This window comes from Thermobia domestica, chromosome 14 (genome assembly GCF_964235325.1).
Source record: "Thermobia domestica chromosome 14, izTheDome1.hap1.1, whole genome shotgun sequence".
Classification (NCBI taxonomy): Eukaryota; Metazoa; Arthropoda; class Insecta; order Zygentoma; family Lepismatidae; genus Thermobia; species Thermobia domestica.
The window spans coordinates 192,349,326-192,367,675 of NC_137467.1; the positions used below are offsets into that span (position 1 = coordinate 192,349,326).

Consider the following 18,350-nt stretch of genomic DNA (forward strand, 5'->3'; position numbering starts at 1 on the left):
TCAGAAATATTTTTTTTAACAATGAACCCATCATCATCCCATATTTATACTTTGCCATTTGATTTACAACAGTACCAAGTATTTATGGAAATATTTTGAAAATTTTAAATTATGTACTTTTTGGAAAAAATTTAAATCAAAATTTTAATTTGTATTTTGAAAAAATTTTTTTATTAGAATCTATGTTGTGTTGTATATCACTGGAAAGAGCATACGAAATGCTGCAAAACGACACCTTTTTCAGCTCTCTAGCTCAACTATTGCAGTTCCTAGAGCGATTTAAAGGAAGTCTGTTCACGTTTTTTTGGCTAGTATTTGCAAATTTTACATCCCCATATTTCAGAAACTGTTTGAGATAAAACATTGAAATTTGGTATTTTCCTTAGTCTCAGCACCCACTATAACTATACCAAATTTTAACAAAATCGAAAATGGTGCGGTAAAATTTTTATTTAAAGTGTGTTGATTTGACATGGAATGGCTCGGAGAAAACTGGAAACAAGGCGAACCGTAGCGTCTCTAACATGCGATGACGGAACTAACCGCTCGATCTGTTAGTCGACAACCCATGACGTCACGCTCGAAAACCGATGGCAGCTCTAACCCACTTACGACGAAACATCATTCCCCATCAAACGTTGATTTGCTCTTTCGCAGTGCAGACGATACAAACTAATCTCAACAGCGCATATAGGGAGTTGCTCTTTTTTTTTTTTTTTTTTTTTTAAGTCTGGCTTTGCAATGTAGTAATAAAAATGGTAAAATGTTACGGTAAAAAAAAATGCTTAAAAATTTAGGTGTCTATTCCGTAAAATACGGTGTTGTATGAACTCATTGGCAAAGTGATACGAGAAGCTATTTTAAGGTGAGTGCATAGTAAGAAAACTAGTTTGCAGCGTGGATTTGTAATCCGCTCTCTTGGGAGGCGGGAAAATGTGGTGGGGAACAGTCCCTACTGTGAAGATATATACATCCGCAAACTGCACTAGATTCAAATCGAAGTTGTGGTTCAAACCTCAACGTTAATACGTTCTGTCCTCCCACCACGCTCTCCAGTCTTCAAAAGACTTGGATTACAACGCTGAAGATATTCTTTTCACACTCTTAGTCCCTGCAACCATTTACAAGAAGTGAAAATATTTAATCATGATTCGTGTAAGTTCCGAATTTATCCCGTCTTTTCTGAACACTTTTTTTTATTGTGACCTCTGCAAGACTGATATTAACCCCCCCTCCCGATGTAGCTTTATATATATTACCTTTGACGAGATTTTTTTTTTTTTTTTTAATTCTACGGTTTTTAAAATATTTCAAGTTTAGTTTTATTTTAATGACCGCTTTTCAGTTCAACAAGCAGTGGTCACTTACTAAACGTTTTACTGTAAATATCAGTGATAGGCAAGCTACAGCCCACGGGGCAGACGCGCATCCTCATGAATGATATATCCGGCCCACGGCAGAATTCTTCAAAAGAAGACCCTGGCTGCTGTTGTTGTTCCTAATAAATTATATTGACCTTAAGAAGGTTTTACTTTTTTCTTTGGTTCTTTCTTTTTCTTTTTCTTTTTTTTTTTTTTTTTTTTTTAAGTTTGCCATCACTGGTATATAATAGTGAAAACTTAGATATAATAAAGATGTACTTACATCAAAAAATGATTTGTCGTCCGTTTTCTTTGGTGGTCCAGGAATAGGTGGAGCTGGGGCCACAGACACAACTTCGGCTAAATCTACAACAGAAGTTGTAATAAAAAGCATATGCATTTATTAAATATTATTCACTTAGATCTGCAATAATAATAATAATAATAATAATAATAATAATAATAATAATAATAATAATAATAATAATAATAATAAGCATGTACACTTGTTAACTAAAAAACTACGTTAGAGTGCCATTATGGGCCACGATGAAGTGACTCTCCTGTCGCTATACGTTACATAGTGTGATTCAACATATTTTTATTAACTGAAATTTTATAATCAACGGAATCATTGAACGATATGCACAGCCTCGGTTATCAATTACTTCATCATTCGCCATATTCCTTTGACTTCACGCCGCCCGACTTCTTCCTTACTATAAAGGTAACAAAGAAAGTTCTGTCACTTTTTGTCGAGGTCTGTGTTTAATTGACCATCACACCTTGAGTTGAATGCGAATGGCGATACTACCTGGTTGTGGCAGATCAGTTACACCGTGAACTTACATCAGAACAGAATGAACATGTAACCTCCACAAAGCGTCATAAGGGCGTGTATGCTGTACGAGTTCACACTGGGGTTAAACGCCGCTGCAGCGAGGCAGAAGATATGCCAAGCCTTTGGTGAGAGTGTCGTGACTACGCGGACAGTGCAACGGTGGTTTAACAAGCTTAAGGGCGGTGACGAAACACTCGAAGACGCATCACGTGCCAGAATATCAACAAATGTCAATTCACGTAGCAATTGAGGCGAACAGTGGCCAAACATGTGAGGAACTGGGACTACAATTCCGTGTTCAGTGTGAGTGGAGAAACCATTCGGCAGCACCTCCATCAACTTGGGAAGCACTACAAATTGGGTGATGGGTCCCACATGATTTGACTCCGGGTCAGAAGGCAACACGGCAGACCCCTGTGTTTCTTTGCTGTCTCGTCTGAGGAAGGAGCCATTTCAGGACAGGGTGCTGACATGTGATGAGAAGTGGGTCCTGTTCGAAGTTCCACGGCGCTATCATAATTGGTTAGCATCCCATGGCCCGGATCCAAAACAACCGAAACCAGAACTGCACCAGATGAAGGTCCTACTGTGTGTTTGGTAGACTGCTCGCGGCATCATGCATTGAGAACTCCTACCAGAGCATAAATGCAACTATGTACTGTCAGCAGTTGAGCCATGTTCAAGAAAAACTCAAAGCTCTGGAGCCAAAACTTCTGAGTCTCAAATAGGGATTCTCCCGTTACAGGTCAATGCTATGCCTCACGTGGATAGGATAATCCGAGACACCATTTTACGCCTTGGATGAGAAACACTATTGCATCCGCCATACTTCCCAGACATTGCACCGTCCGATTATCACCTGTTCCATTCCTTGGACAATTATCTTAGAGGAGGCCAGTTCAAATTCCTAGTAAAGGTGCAAAATGCACTTAATACCTTCTTCGCTTCGCTGCCCACCAAGTTGTACCGCGATGGAATTCATGGCCTTCGAAAACGTTGGCAGAAGGTCGTCGATGCTGATGGGCACTATTTTTGATCTTTCATGTACGTCTTAAGGCACATATCGATGTTCGGAGGTGGTGGGTGAAAAAGCGAAAGAATTTTCTTGGTTACCTTCAAGTGTTTTCCTTCGGAAGCACAGGTCATTTCCATTGTCGATTCTTTTTGTTTTTCAACCAACGTGACATTTTCAACGAAGAATTACTGTGGAAGTTGAAAGACCGTTTGGAGAAATGTGTTAATTTCACGGTATATGAAACATTTTTTTTTTTTTTTTTTTCATGGGTTGTGTCAGTTTTCAACTTCTAGCTTCGCTCTCTCCATGAGAGAATAAAAACATATTGAGTGCCCAAGCATATTGGAATAAAGCATAAAAGTTGATAGCAGGAGACTCAACCCATAATCATTTCCGCTTGACGAGCGTGTGTTCTACTAGCTACACAAACTCTATGTGCTTCGAACAGAAACCCTGCAATCCAGACTGTGGTAATAATTCCCTCATGAAATAAATAAATAAAATTTTAAAAAGTTCACTGCCAGCAGATGGCGGTTAGAGCACAGGGAATAAAGGAAGAAAGACACGGAAAACTAAGTCTGTCCCCTAGTATCTCAATTTGTAGAGAACACCTTGGTAAACGGGAGATCGTGTCCCAAGTTCATGTCACCCCAACAACTGGACTTATCCCAGTAAGTTCAACACTGGGTAACTGTACACCATATGATTGATGACACGCTATAGGATACGTAACTCAAATATGAACAAATCAGCTTCGATTACGAGTCATCTGTAAAATATGAACTTCATTTCATTTTCTACACTCTTTACAGATTTCTGTACATTAATTTTACAACCAACAAAAAGTTAATAATACATATCCACGAATTCATTCCGATTTTCACGCACAGAGTGGGCAATAGCATTCAAATTGTGCGAAATACTTTTTCTTTCTCTAAAAATTCACTGTTGCGGCGTGGTTTCAGGAACATCGAGATAAACTTGAATTGTTTTCCTGCCCGTCTAATCTTCGTACCCGAAAGAGAACATCTATGGTTCGTTTCGGAGACCCACATCCTGCGCAATTTTCGCCTCCATCCTCTCTCATGGAGTTGAATGATGCACTGCATGCAAAATGGTGTAATATTTCACTTGCTACCACTAACGACATCTATGACTTCATTCTACGTCGCATCAGAGCTGTTCTGAGGCTACAGGTTGTCCAGCATCATATATTAATCTGATAAGTTGCACTTTTTTTTTTTTTTCAAGGGGTGTTCCTAACAGGGCGTCTACTGAGTTTCAATTTCAAAATTCCAGTAATTAATACAATGATTTTTTTGAAGTTCTTTAGCATCTTAACTCTTGATCTTACTTCAGCTCTTGGCGATTTCAGGTTTGTAATTGTTTAACCATCAAATGAATATTTTATTTCTAATAAATTTAATTAGTCTTGATTTCTTTCAAATACAAATGATTAGGTATATGTAACTGCTCACGAAAGCGCAGAAATTTTTACACAAGCAATGTGCCACATCCATACCAACCATTAAAACTGGTCCTCAGTTTCCTATCATCGGGCAAACTTTTACTGACTTTACTGACTAGTTTGCAGGCCTGTATACTGTACTTTAAACATTGCATGTAATATAATGCATCCATTGTTATTATATATGTGAGGTATTGGGAAAAAAAAAAAGAGAGAAAAAAAAAAACGGAAACTGAAAACAGTATTAGTAGAAAGGGGAAAGATAGTGACTATTTGCAACCCTAAGAGAGATGGCGTCACGTCTTAACGCCGGATCATTAGGGAAAAACACGATTTATTATTTCAGTAACTGTACTGTATTATGTCAGTATGTTTGTTCTATAAAATCAATTTTTTCATGATCTGAAGTTCAATTTCACTACTTTCCTTTGACCGACAACCATAATTCCTGACTTTCATGGCCCGTAGACGCTCTGCTCGGAGGCCTGATACAGTGAGCCAAGAGCATTATTTGTATTATATAAATGTATTGTTAACTTATAATATAACTTGTATAAATAATTGTGTATTATTCTATTCTAGTTATAATTCAAGATTGTATTACCATGGATTTTTGGAATTCAAAAATACACGGTAGATTAGAAATAATAATATTATTTATATATTTCATAATTTTTCCAGTATGTGGATCAAAATTCCAGTATATTTTCAGTATTTCCAGTATCAAAATTAAATTCCAGTATTTCCAGTATCAGTAGACACCCTGTAATACAGTATTTCGATAATTATCTGTATGTACAAAATTTCAGATAATTTAATGGTACCTTTTTCATAACATTGAATTATCCGAATTTTTGTTTATATTTCAACTATATCTGGCAACTATTCATATTCTGTACATCTTGTAGGATTATCTCACATTAGGAAGTTTTCAAGGAGTCTAATGTGACCAGGTGATGTGTTACCGATGAAGATATCTGGGAGTGTCAAAATTATGTAACAATCTAAATTCGAAATAGATACTGACGTAAGTATGTTTTTATTTAATTGTTTAATATGTATCCTATACTGTCCATACGTTAACATGCATTCTATTAATTCACAAGCATTTATCATCAATGTTTTTAAATGCGGACAGAGGTGTAATGTCTAAAGACACAATTATCGAACACACTTATTAATTAAATAAATTGTAATTTTTCTATAACGTACCTATGAAGCCTTTACAATGGGAGTCCTCCATTGCATCGTAATATCGCAGCTGATGCTTAATGGAATCGAGGACAAACCACCGCTGTTTCCATCCTTTCAACAAGGCACCACGTTTGTACAAATAGCCTTCGTGAGTTCGGTTCTCTGCCACGTTGGCTGCGAAGTTATCGTAATATTGCTGGCTGGCTGTTTGAATAGTTGTTACACCTAAAATTAATACATCAGGTTTTCATTAAAATTATACATATCACAAACTAAAAAAGCATGCTTAGTTTTCTACACTATTTATTACTCTATTTTTCCAAAAATGTTGTATTCTTAGAGACTATTGTCTAGCGTTAACATTTTAAAAAATCATTTATTTTGTTTACAAATTTTCTACCCCCTAAAGATGGTTTTGAATTGAGTTTGAGAAGAGCAGTTTCTCTTAGGCTGATCTTAAACTGTCCTTAGTGTAACGTAATAAGACACAATATTTATTTATTGATGAAAGTGACACTACAACCAAAGCCTTGAATTGTTTACATAACAAAATGGAGTCTTTTAGTTTACCGTTCTACGCATATGTCCTTTAGGCTAAGGGAGACGACGATTAAAGGAAATGAATGAAGACGGAAGAACTGGTGGAATGTGAAGGTGGGAGGAAAGAAGAGTACCCGAGAAAACCCACGGACATAACGTTGTCCACCACAAACTTACTTAGCCAGGGGTCGAACCAGGGACCCATGCACAAGAGGTACGCGCTCTACTACTGAGCCCCCGTGAGGAACATGTAACTCGATAAGATAATTACATGAAAGGTCCAGTGGGTCAGTGGTAGAGCATTCGCCTCTGGTGCGAGCAGGCCATGTAAGTTTGTGGTAGACAACATCGTGCCCTTGAGTTTTCTCGGGTTCACCCGAATAGGATTAGGAATTACATTTCTGGGCTTTCGGCATCTATGGCCATGTTAGCCCGTCACTAGGATTAAGATTAGGAATTAGATTTCTGGGTTTTCGGCATCTATGGTCATATTAGCCCGTCACTAGGATTAAGATTAGGAATTAGATTTCTGGACTTCGGCATCTATGGCCATGTTATCCCGTCACTAGAATTAGGATTAGGAATTAGATTTCTGGGCTTTCGGCATCTATGGCCATGTTAGCCCGTCACTAGGATTAGAATTAGGAATTAGATTTCTGGGCTTTCGGCATCTATAGCCATGTTAGCCCGTCACTAGGATTAGGATTAGGAATTAGATTTCTGGGCTTTCGGCATGTATGGCCATGTTAGCCTATCACGTATGAGGGATGACGTCCCTCGGCGAACACATTATCCGAGGAAAGGGAACGAACAAAGAATTGAGAAAGGAAAAAGCGGCCTGAGACATGTATGATAGTTTCCATCCCGGCATTTACCTGGTGTGAATGAGCAAAACTCAGGGAAACCTCACTCAGGATGGCACGCCTGAAAAAACTGTTACACCTTTTCGACCGAGTGTCCCCACCGGGAATCGAACCTGAGACCGCTCGCACCAAAGGCGAGAGCGTCAGCGACTACGCTACGCGGGAACACTCGGGTTCTCTCGATTCTTTCATACTCATTCACATTCACCTCATAGGGCATAACCATGAGATCAAATTAAAACTTTGTTTTAGACACAAGTTATTTACTTCCGACTTTTGGAAATCCTTTTTTTTATGGCATTTTCCCCCAAATTACCCGTAACATTTGCTCAAATAATGCAAAAAATAATGAATAGTTAGAAATTTAATTAATGATGAAGTTCTTTCAAGGGTTGACGATTAACAAGGATTTCGAATGTATGTCACTATACAAATAAAAAATGTCACAAAAACTGAAAATGAAATGAAATCTTTCAGTTTAACGTCCCACGATTATTTCCTTTAGGTTAAGGGAAGCGATGATTAAAGCAAATGAATGATGATGGAAAACTTGGTGGACACAGAAAGGAGGAGGAAACGGGGAGTACCCCGAGAAAACCACGGAAACGACGCTGTCCACCACGAACTTACATAGCCCCGAGGATCGAACCAGGGACCCCACACACCAGAGCTAAGCGCTCTACCACTGAGGCACCGTGTTCCCGCCAGGAAATTAAAATTAGCACCGTCATTATAATGGTACTGTTAATTTCCTCTTATGCATGGCGTACATTTTACTCATACGTTGTCTTTGTACGTACCTCAGAAAAATTGAATACTATTTTATGTTAGTACTAGTAACTTTCGATCGGAACGAATATTTCAAGGAAACACTTCAGGAAAAAAGTTAAGGAAATTACCAGCTGACTATAGACCTGAAGATTAATACCTTTCTGTGTATTATCAAACGGTGACTAAGTAAGGATTTGTAACAACACCTTTCCTATGTATTTGGATTATATTGCAGCATGCCCACTCACATACAGGAATTACAATACCTTATTTTGAAGAAAATCTAGGACTCTATACTCTCTCTTTGTAGTTATTTTTTAAGGTGATGTCTAAAAACGGAATTAATACGGGAACAGCAACGATTTTTTGTTATTTGCGTTTGTTAGTAGGATTCTTAAGCACCACCGTCTGTCATTAACTTCGCGTTACCTGTGGGCGATCTCTTCAGAGATAGCGTTCCAGGATGAAGCATAAGAGAGCGCAGATCTCCATCTGAGGCACCACTACCATGGACACCGCGGAGTCCTGATTTAACAACGTGGTACAAGAGTCTTCGCGGATTCATCAGAGAGATTGAGGCTGGAAAACGTTACCATATAAACTATCACAACCACCAAATACTTTTAAACTTTTTCAGTTTCACTCACTCTCAGGGAGGTTCCGGAAAGGCGTGGGAACAAGCAGGAGCCAAAATTTACAGCAAGTGAAATCTGGATCTAAACTTTATTTACTGATGTTTACTGTCCGTTTTTCAGCACCATGGCCATATGAGACGTAAACTTAATAGTTTCAGGTGGAATCACAAGAATCGTAATGCGTTCAATGACCGCTCATCGGGAATCAAATCCACGACTATGTGCATCTATGGCGCGCGCGCGCGCTAGCCACTAAACCAACGGAAGTGAAATTTTTGGGATTACGGCTATTCCCACTTAGCCAAACCCGAGTAAAGATAATGAAAACGATTTAGCTACGAGTCAGTTTATGGGTAGCTACAAACAGTTTCTCCATGGGTATCGTTTCATAAAATGGATCTTTTAATCGACATTTTGAAAACAGTTACGATTTTCCCCTTTAGTTTTCTGGAAAGCATTTCCTTTTAATTTAATAAAGCTTCAATTTCTACCGCTGCCTGCACGAACAAACCAGCAACCCTACAGCTCTTTAAAGTTTTCTTTTCTATTCTAATCCTGCGCACGTTTTATTGATTGTAGAAATAAGCAGCTATCGAAGCTTTCTGAATCAAATTAAGAAAAGCTCGTGACTAACATTTCTAATGAACCAATTTCGTTCTGAATATACTTATCCAACATCTTTCAATGACTTTTTCCAAAATGTATTTTTTTTATTTTTATTTTATTTTATTTTTTTTTTTTTTTTATAGAAAACTCGACATGTAATCTATATTATTTTCCTAACTGAATAACACAGTGTAACTAATGTAAATACAGTTTCAGCCCTCAGGCTAAAACAGACGATACAGATTAATGCAGGAAATATTATAGTCAAGCTTAGCTGAAAAATAATTCAAGCTTGAAATCGCCAGTGTTGTTATTATTCGACCGCGCTCTTTTAAGTTTAATTGGATAAACGTTAAAAAAATCATGAAAGAAATGATCCTAGGTATTTCGATAGATGTTGAAACAAGTGGTGAGTACAAACACCAGTTTTTCGGTTTTCAGTTTCTAGAAAAACCGAAACCATTTTTCTGACAACTTTCAAAAACCGGTTTTAAGGAGGAAAGTATAGAGTGAGCTCTCCGTAGTGCATTCATGTCTGTTTGCAATATGAAATTCAAAGTGGCGGAAACGCTGTAGGCTCGAAACTGAACATCCTACTATTATATGCATTATAATATACAGGTATTTCGGACAATTTCTATTGTTGCTACCTTTGACAGTCTTGCGGTTTTCAAATTTACTGGTTTCAACGTTACAATAACAATGAGTTGCTCAGTGATTCGATTATATACAGTAGACAATTCACTCCTTCGATAGTGGCATCGGATGTTTGAAAACAGAATTTTTTTTCTACGAACCGATGTTATAAAACCATTTCAGCCCATCTCAAATCTAAACACGCGAATCTACATGCCGATTACGTTCAGCTAAATCCAAATTTATTGATGGAAAACGTAGATCTTATACATGAAGTTCAAAAATAACGAAAATATTTTATTAAATCTTTCAGTATTAAGTCGCATGGTTACACCGGCTAGGCTAAAGGAGATGGCGATGATAAGAAATTAAATGAAATGGCGGAATGAATCAAGTGGGAGGAAACGGGAGAACCCTGAGAAAACCCACGCACACGGTGTTTGTACCCCACAAAGTTCACTTGGCGCGAGCTGGGATCGAACCAGGGACCCCATGCACCAGAGATGAACGCTCTACCATTGAGTCATCGCAGCCCCACGAAAATACTTTGTTGAGTGGCAATAACAACATGCGAGTAGACGTCACTAAGCACATTGAACGAGTTTTTCGCATACTTTCTTGTAACTGGAAAATTTTAGCTTCGGAACGTGGCAAGATTGTTTAAATATTATATATATATAAATATTTATATATACATAATCCGTTGTGGAAAATCTACTTGGCAAGATTGTTTAAATATTTTATATATATAAATATTTTATATATATATATATATATATATAATCCGTTGTGGAAAATCTACTTAGCTTTACAAATAAAACACGAGTGAACACATGAAAGAGTTTCAATTAACGAACAATCTTTGTTTCACGTCACATGACACGAATAACGATTACTTTTTTTTTTTTTTTTTTTTTTTTTTTTTTTTTTTTTTTTTTTTACTGAGCATATGATTAGATGGGGGAAGTTTTCTTTAACCCAATATTAGAGTTATTGTACGCACTTTTAGTCAGTATTCAACACAGTTAAGCTAGCAAGCAAAATGTACGAAGGTCGACTCTCCCTGTAAATCATTCATAGCTAGGAGTTTATCAAGTGTGCCATGCAACAGAAACCATACTTTACATAACGCCATTAAGCATCTCAATTTGCAAGCAAGTCTATTATACAATGACAATGGGTGCTTTTACTGAATGTTAATATGAAAGGGTGGCGCTGAGAGAAACTGCGAATTTCCGTTTATGATCTCTTAGAAGTCTACAATGTTCGATTACTATAAATGTGGGCACAGTCAAATTATTTACGTTTAGGCTAAACTTAACTCACTCTTGCTGACGTTAACATACAGGGTGATTCATATAAACCTTACCATTTTAATAAGTTGTACATTAGAGGCGTTCGCGTGAGATTATGGAAAAAAAAGGTACGCTTTCGAAGTTAACAATCACAAAACAGCACTCAAATGATATCAACAACTGACCCTTCCGCCAGCACGAATTAGAAGTAAGACCTTTGCATCCTGGAAACACATTCGGCAGCTTGCATCGACCTGTACGTTGTTTGTAGACTCTGAGTCCCAGGTCCTGACTGAGTACTCGCGACATGGTTGGTCTCGAAATCGATATCGCTCATAACATCAGAGTACTGACGAGATTTCGCCTATCTTTGTAGCTGTGGCTTTAACTTCTTGTGGTGCCCTCACTCTGCGCGATCTATCACTACACTTCTGTCATTGATACTTCCCGTTTCATTGTAACACTGGATGGTGCGGTAGACAAATCATTCACTGATTTGCAGGGGGTTTCAGGGTGTAGAAGATCAGTAGTGGTGGCATTCCCACCTTGTGTAGCGCTATGACTGCAACACGATTCTCGTATCGCCCCATTCCATCGTTACACACATTCGGAATGCCAGGCATCTCAACTGGAATGAACAGCTCAGGGATCCATTTTGCCCACATACCGAGATAGCAGCACTTACTTATACCCAGCATGGACAAACAGCGGTCAAAATCTCTGACAATATTTATGAAATAAGTAGGTAAATATCACCCTGTAATAAAAAGTCTGGGAGAACAAGGTGTGATATGAAGTTGGGGGACCATAATTACAATGATTTAAGGTAAGGGTTCAAAAATGCTATATTGGGGTTGAAGTATTAACAGTGACAATGAGTTGAAAGAGCTTAGGAATGTACTTATTCATTTCTGGTTACCAGCGAGTAAATATTGACAGTTAATAGAAGTTAATACACACTCTCAGACATTCCATAGATTACAGCTTAATGTCAAATTGGCAACACAAGCTTTGATTGTGAAATCATTTTAGAGTATTTTAGCAAAATTTCTTTTATAAAATATCATTGATAAAATAACCAAACTCTGTACAAATTTAAACCCTTAATGGTCTTAAACTTCAGGTAAGAGAACTAAGTTAAGCTAAGTGCCAAGACAGAATCTTTTTTCTACTACACCAACGTGTCTCAGGATAGCACAATATCATCAAATTCAAGAGATAAGATGTTAAAACTGTGCCTAGAGACAAACTGAATCAGTAGTCTGAAGACAATTGCTGGACGTTTTAACATATTTCATTTCATACTTCACTTAAAGCTTACAAAGATCTTGTGTTTGCATTATCAGTGACGTAGCATTAATGTACGTAAGTATCAGGGTTGGTTGGTTTAAACCAGCAAATAGTTTAAACCAAAACAAAACAAAACAAACAAAAAAGAGTTCGTAAAAGTGTAAGGGTTCGTAAAATCTCGAAGAATACAAATTTGTGGGTTATCACGTTTCACTCCCATATATTATTCGTATTATATTCAAACCTAAATTCCCCATTCAGTACTCAAAGAGATTATGCTACAAAAGCAACTTTTGTTCTTTTTATAAGTTTATGAATGTTTCTTTCTTTCTTTTTTTTTTATATAGTTATTATTGTTATACAATTGCAATCAAAGAAAAATTCTAAATATTCTTTCGTTTTGATAATGTTTACTGTTGGTAAAATACATCAAAGTGCCGTACTTTTTTTGGGGGGGGGGGGAGGGGCACCACGACAAGTATTTTATCGGAACTATCTTTGGAATCTATTTATGTATAAATGGGTCAGAACCAAAGTGGTCTCAAATAATTCGTATCTTTATTCACTTTTTTTATTGATATGCAAATTAAGTAGTTATATTTTTTTAACTTGGACTAAATTAGTTATTCTGTACTCTGTAGTATTTTGAAATTGCCCATATGTAATTCTGTATAATGGTTTCACTTGTGCAACTGTTTATCTTTTCGTCCTTCTGAAATGACTCTTGACGATTATATTAACAAGTATGTAAAAATCAGTAAAACGTATTTTTATCAGGAGATCTTCGTGAGTGAGTCGGCAGACGTATCGCCGGTTAATCCCGGTTTTGAGTTCAGATGGAGGACAATTTCTCTCGGATGTAAGCCGAGAAGCGGTTTGGATTTCGCTTTAAGCTTATATAACCCCTTCAAGCATAACCCGGTTGTTGTATAATAACACCAACGCGAAACAAACTTATTTCTGTCCATATGTGATATAAACACGTAGAGCAAATTATTTAAACCAAAAAAATCTGGTTTAAACCCAAAAAACCGGATATAAACAAAAAAAAAAAGTTTTTTGTTTTTTTCAATAAAAACCATGGTTTTTGCCAACCCTGGTAAGTATTAAATAAAGTAACTGTCTGACTTACACTACTGATTCGGAGTTTAATGTTGCAGCACCAGTTTATTAGTACAACACTTCCAAACTTTCTTGAAATCTTGATTTTGTATTATTTTCTCCATGTATTTATACACAGAGATTAATGGTAAAATGTCATTTAATATCACTTTATTTGTTTTAATTGAGTTCCGTACCAGAAGATACTTCTGGTGAAACAATTGTTTAAATTCATACTTTTTCAGTTATAAGTTGGGAAAATTTGTGTTGTAATTATATTAAACTTTGCAGTCAGCTTTTATATTTGCCCAGTATATAGCTTTTATATTTGAATTAACATTTTTATCTTGTTCTTAATGTTTTTAAGATTTTATGCTGGAACATTTTAAGTGTTCTTAGCAGCTGTTGTTTCCTACAGAAGTGCATTTATGCATATATCTAAGTTTTAACCACAACGTACATTTACCTTCAATGTAGAAATTCAAGATTTCTACCATTTTAGTGCTCAGTATTAACGAGTTCGAGTCAACTCCTTAATCCAATGTGTTATGCAGCTGAAGATTTTTACCCTTCCACCGATGAAGACGAAGGTTGTCCGTTGAAACAACTTGGTCAACTGAATAATAGGATGCTTAATGTTTTTTTTTATTATTATTATTATTATTATTATTATTTTAATTATGCATCCAATAAACTGTTTGATTTACGTTGCCTCTATTGTGGAAAACAGTCTCAGTTGTTACTGAAAATATTCATGGGTCTTGGTGTTTTGTGAGATCCAAAAGATCTTCGCGTTCCAAGGATTAACAAGTAAACACGGATTATCCTCGAATTATGAAGTATACTTGTTTGAAGGCAAGGTTTTGATACTTATTTCTTGAATGAACTGTATTATACCGAATATTGACGCTTACTATATACAGGGTGTTTCAAAACAACATCGACAACGTTTGTGAGGTGATTCCTGACACAAAGATAAGACAAAAAGTGTAGACCCAACCTGGCTGCAGAAATCCATCATTCCAGAGTTATAGACTGCCGAAAATATATAAATACCTTAAATGTCAATAGCTCTAACACTATGGGATTTACCGTAGTCAGGTCAAGACTTCACTGAGGAACTAATATGTGCGCTATCCAAAAATACATGTTTCAGAATCCTGCGGTATTTACATAATTTTTATAGAGGCTACGGGTATGTAATTTGAAGTACTCACCAACCACCTATTAAAAAATTATTGCGGAAGTACCACAGAATTCTGAAACATGTATATTTGGATAGCACACATATTGGTTCCTAATTGAAGTCTTGGCCCGACTAGGTATGCCTCATAGTATTGGAGCTATGGACCTCCAAAGTTCATTTTTTCATGTTTTCGGCAGCCTATAACTCCGAAATGATGGATTTCTGCATCTAGGGTGGTCTATAGTTTTTGTCTTATCTTGGTATGAGGAATCATCTCCCAAACGTTGTCAGTGTTGTTTTGAAACACCCTATATATATATATATATATATATAGATGGTGATCAGAAAAATGGAAACACCTGAACGAAATTGCAACTTACCAGATTAATATAGTGTCGGGCCACCTTTCGTCTTTAGAAGAGCCTTGATGCCACGTGGGAGGCATAGAGGTCGTGAATGGTAGCAAATGGAATTTTACACCATTCCTGGTGGAGGGCATAGGCCAGTTCTGTGAAAGAGGATGGAGGTGGAAATCGTCGCCGGAGTCGTGTTTCCAAGACGGACCACAGATGTTCAATTATGTTGAGATCTGGGGATTGGGCGGGCCAGGGGAGGTGTTGGACTTCATCCCGATGTTCCTCAAACCACGCTGCAACAACGCCAGCTGGGTGAATCATCCTGGAAGATGGCGTAATTGTCCGGGAACAACATCCGGACAATAGGATACAAGTGGTCTCCTAAAATTGCGACATAATCATTGGCAGTGATTCATCCGCTAAGTGTGACCACAGGACCCAATGAAAACCATGATATGGCAGCCCACAGCATCACCGAGACGCCGCCATGTTTCACAGTTGGCCGGAGACACTGCAGATCATGAGCTTCTTTGGGCGTTCTGCACACACAAACACGGCCCGTGGTTGGGAATAGGGTGAAGGATGACTCATCCGACCATATCACACGTTTCCAGTCCTCAACGGTCCAAGTTGCATGGTCGGGGCATTATTTGCGACATGCGAAAGCGTTATGGTCCATGATGAGCGGTTTGGTTCGTGCAACACGACCCCGTAAGTTCATGTCATGTAATTCGCGACGAACTGTGATTGTCGACACATGGTGGGGGAGGTGCTGATTGAGTTTCTCCGTCACTTGCTCGGCAGTGGCACGACGGTTCTGCGTGACAATGCGCTTTAATACCCAGCGTGACCTGTCACTCATGATTTTCTTCCGCCCACTGTTCCGCTTCCCCGATGTGGTTTTCCCGTGTGTTGTGTAGGCCGTCATCACCTTCGACACTGTCCCACGCGATACACCTAACACAGTAGCCACTGCCGTCACACTCACTCCACATAACCGCGCATCAACAATTTGCCCTCTTTTAAAATCTGAGAGGTCTCCCATTTTACACTACCTCCGTCTGCTGCAGCCACTGGACACTGCTGTTCCACTGCGTCAGACGTAGTATGGAGACCGACCTAACACACCACCACCAGTGGTCCGGCGCTGCGGGTGCCAGGACACCACTGCCAACCCATACATCTGACGTGTTGCCAACTACAGGTGTTTCCATTTTTCTGATCACCATCTGTATATATATAGTAAGCGTGTGCCATCTTCTGATAACTGGCTCACTTTAAGTTCACTTGCTTAACTTGTGGAAGATTTTGGAGCCTGCAATTTACTTTTAACTCATTCTTTTGTTAAAACAGCTATTTTTCTTCAACTTCTGTAACAGCAAACGTACTTTGCTTCCCCTATTTCTAGATTTCTTTTACCAAATATTATGAATTGTCCTGTATAAAGAATTCCAAATAAAAAAGACTAAATGTATAATTATGACAGAAAAGTAAACAGAACTGCCTTATAATACATATCAAGTAACGTGAAAAAAGAGAGAAATCAATCTTACTTGAACTGACTGAGCCTGAATCTCCTCCTGTGCGAGTAAGAGTCTGTGACGTAAGGTTACCATCTGCTACTGCTTTGTACTTTGTACAATTCTTGGGGACGCCTTCTAAACATTTCTCGTGGCAACTATATCCACAATCAACGCATCGCATCCCAGTCTGAAATTATAGTCAAGCAAGGCATAAACGTTAAACTCTTATACAACTTAGAATGATACTAGTGAAAACATTTTTTTAATTTTTTACATAAAAATCTTCAGCTATGATACTCCTATAACTATGACTGCCGAAAACATGAAAACTTAGTCATGCTTTAACTATGACTGTCACTATGATACCGCAAATAAACAAGAGGCAGAATAGCCTTCTAATTATTGAAGAAAACATACTATACATACTAGACTATACTATCCATACATAACATACTATAGCCGGGTAGGCTAAAGGAGACGGTGATGATGAGTAATGAATGAAATGGTGGAATGAAGAAAGTGGGAGGAAACGGGAGAACTCCGAGAAAACCCACGCACACGGTGTTTGTCCACCACAAAGTTTACTTGGCGGAGGCTGGGATCGAACCCGGGACCCCAAGCACCAGAGGTGAACGCTCTACCACTGAGCCACCGCGGCCCCCTGTTATTATAGGAGTTACAACAAAATGTAAGAGCGGAAATAGTCACCAAATATGATGTTTCCAATCTAACGTGAAGGAATTTTTTAAATCGGACTAGCTGTTTAGGCTGTATACTCTTTATCCGCCCAATGTTAAATGAAAATTCAACGTTGCCATTTATCTGAACCCACCAGTGAATGAAGTTACTGTGTTACACTCACGTGTAGATGGCCAGCCCCATTCACCATACTCTTACAAAATTTATCCACCTCCCGCCCCGCTCTCCTCTCCCCCAGTCCCTCTATTAATGGCAACGTTGCATTTTCATTTAACATTGGGCGCATAAAGAGTGTATAACCCAAACGGCTCGTCCGATTTAAAAAATTCTTTCACTTTAAATTGAAAATATCATATTTGGAGACGGTTTTCCCTCTTACATGTTGTTGTAACTCTGATAATAACTGAATTACCCTACGTCAAGGGGCCTTTGAAACACCATGTATATCATGACCAGTTTAACAGACGACGCAGGAACATATCACTGCATTAGCTCAATATTACATAGAACCTATATATTAAAATGTTAAGTTTGTATGTTTGTGACCAAGAAAAGTTTATATGTGGACGTTTTGTATAAAAATTTTATTATAGGAACTGGAAAGTGTTTCTCTAGTACACAGCATTTCGAGGTTTTCACAGTTTACCTATTTACGCTACTAAAACAATTTTTGTGATTTTGATATAAATGGCACTCATATCTTATATATATACGCACATCTAAGAATACATAGATTATCTGTAGCTATCATATTTGTTCCAAAATAAACATCGGACAAATAAACAATATCATTCGGGTCTTTAACGATTTTGAGTAACAAAGTAAAATCTGTAGATAATGTTGCTACCACTCCCAAATTTACCGGTATTAGCCATGACTTCCAACAATGTATATTTATCCAAACTGGATTCAAAACATTCTTCATGAACATAGTCAAAGTGGTTGTCAGCCTCCTCGGATATGTCTCCTT

At 37.8% G+C, this 18,350-nt stretch overlaps 1 protein-coding gene across 3 annotated transcripts in view; it reads right to left on the reverse strand.

The window, feature by feature from the left end:
• Sbf (SET domain binding factor) overlaps window positions 1–18,350 on the reverse strand; it is a 211,026-nt gene that overhangs the window by 13,084 nt on the left and 179,592 nt on the right. For all 3 annotated transcript variants that reach the window (XM_081739289.1, XM_081739287.1, XM_081739288.1), the window contains 3 exons: window positions 16,712–16,868; window positions 5,898–6,104; window positions 1,645–1,727 (listed from right to left, as the gene is read on the reverse strand). In XM_081739289.1, the coding sequence (XP_081595415.1) occupies window positions 1,645–1,727; window positions 5,898–6,104; window positions 16,712–16,868 (447 nt within the window). The remainder of the gene's footprint in view (window positions 1–1,644; window positions 1,728–5,897; window positions 6,105–16,711; window positions 16,869–18,350) is intronic.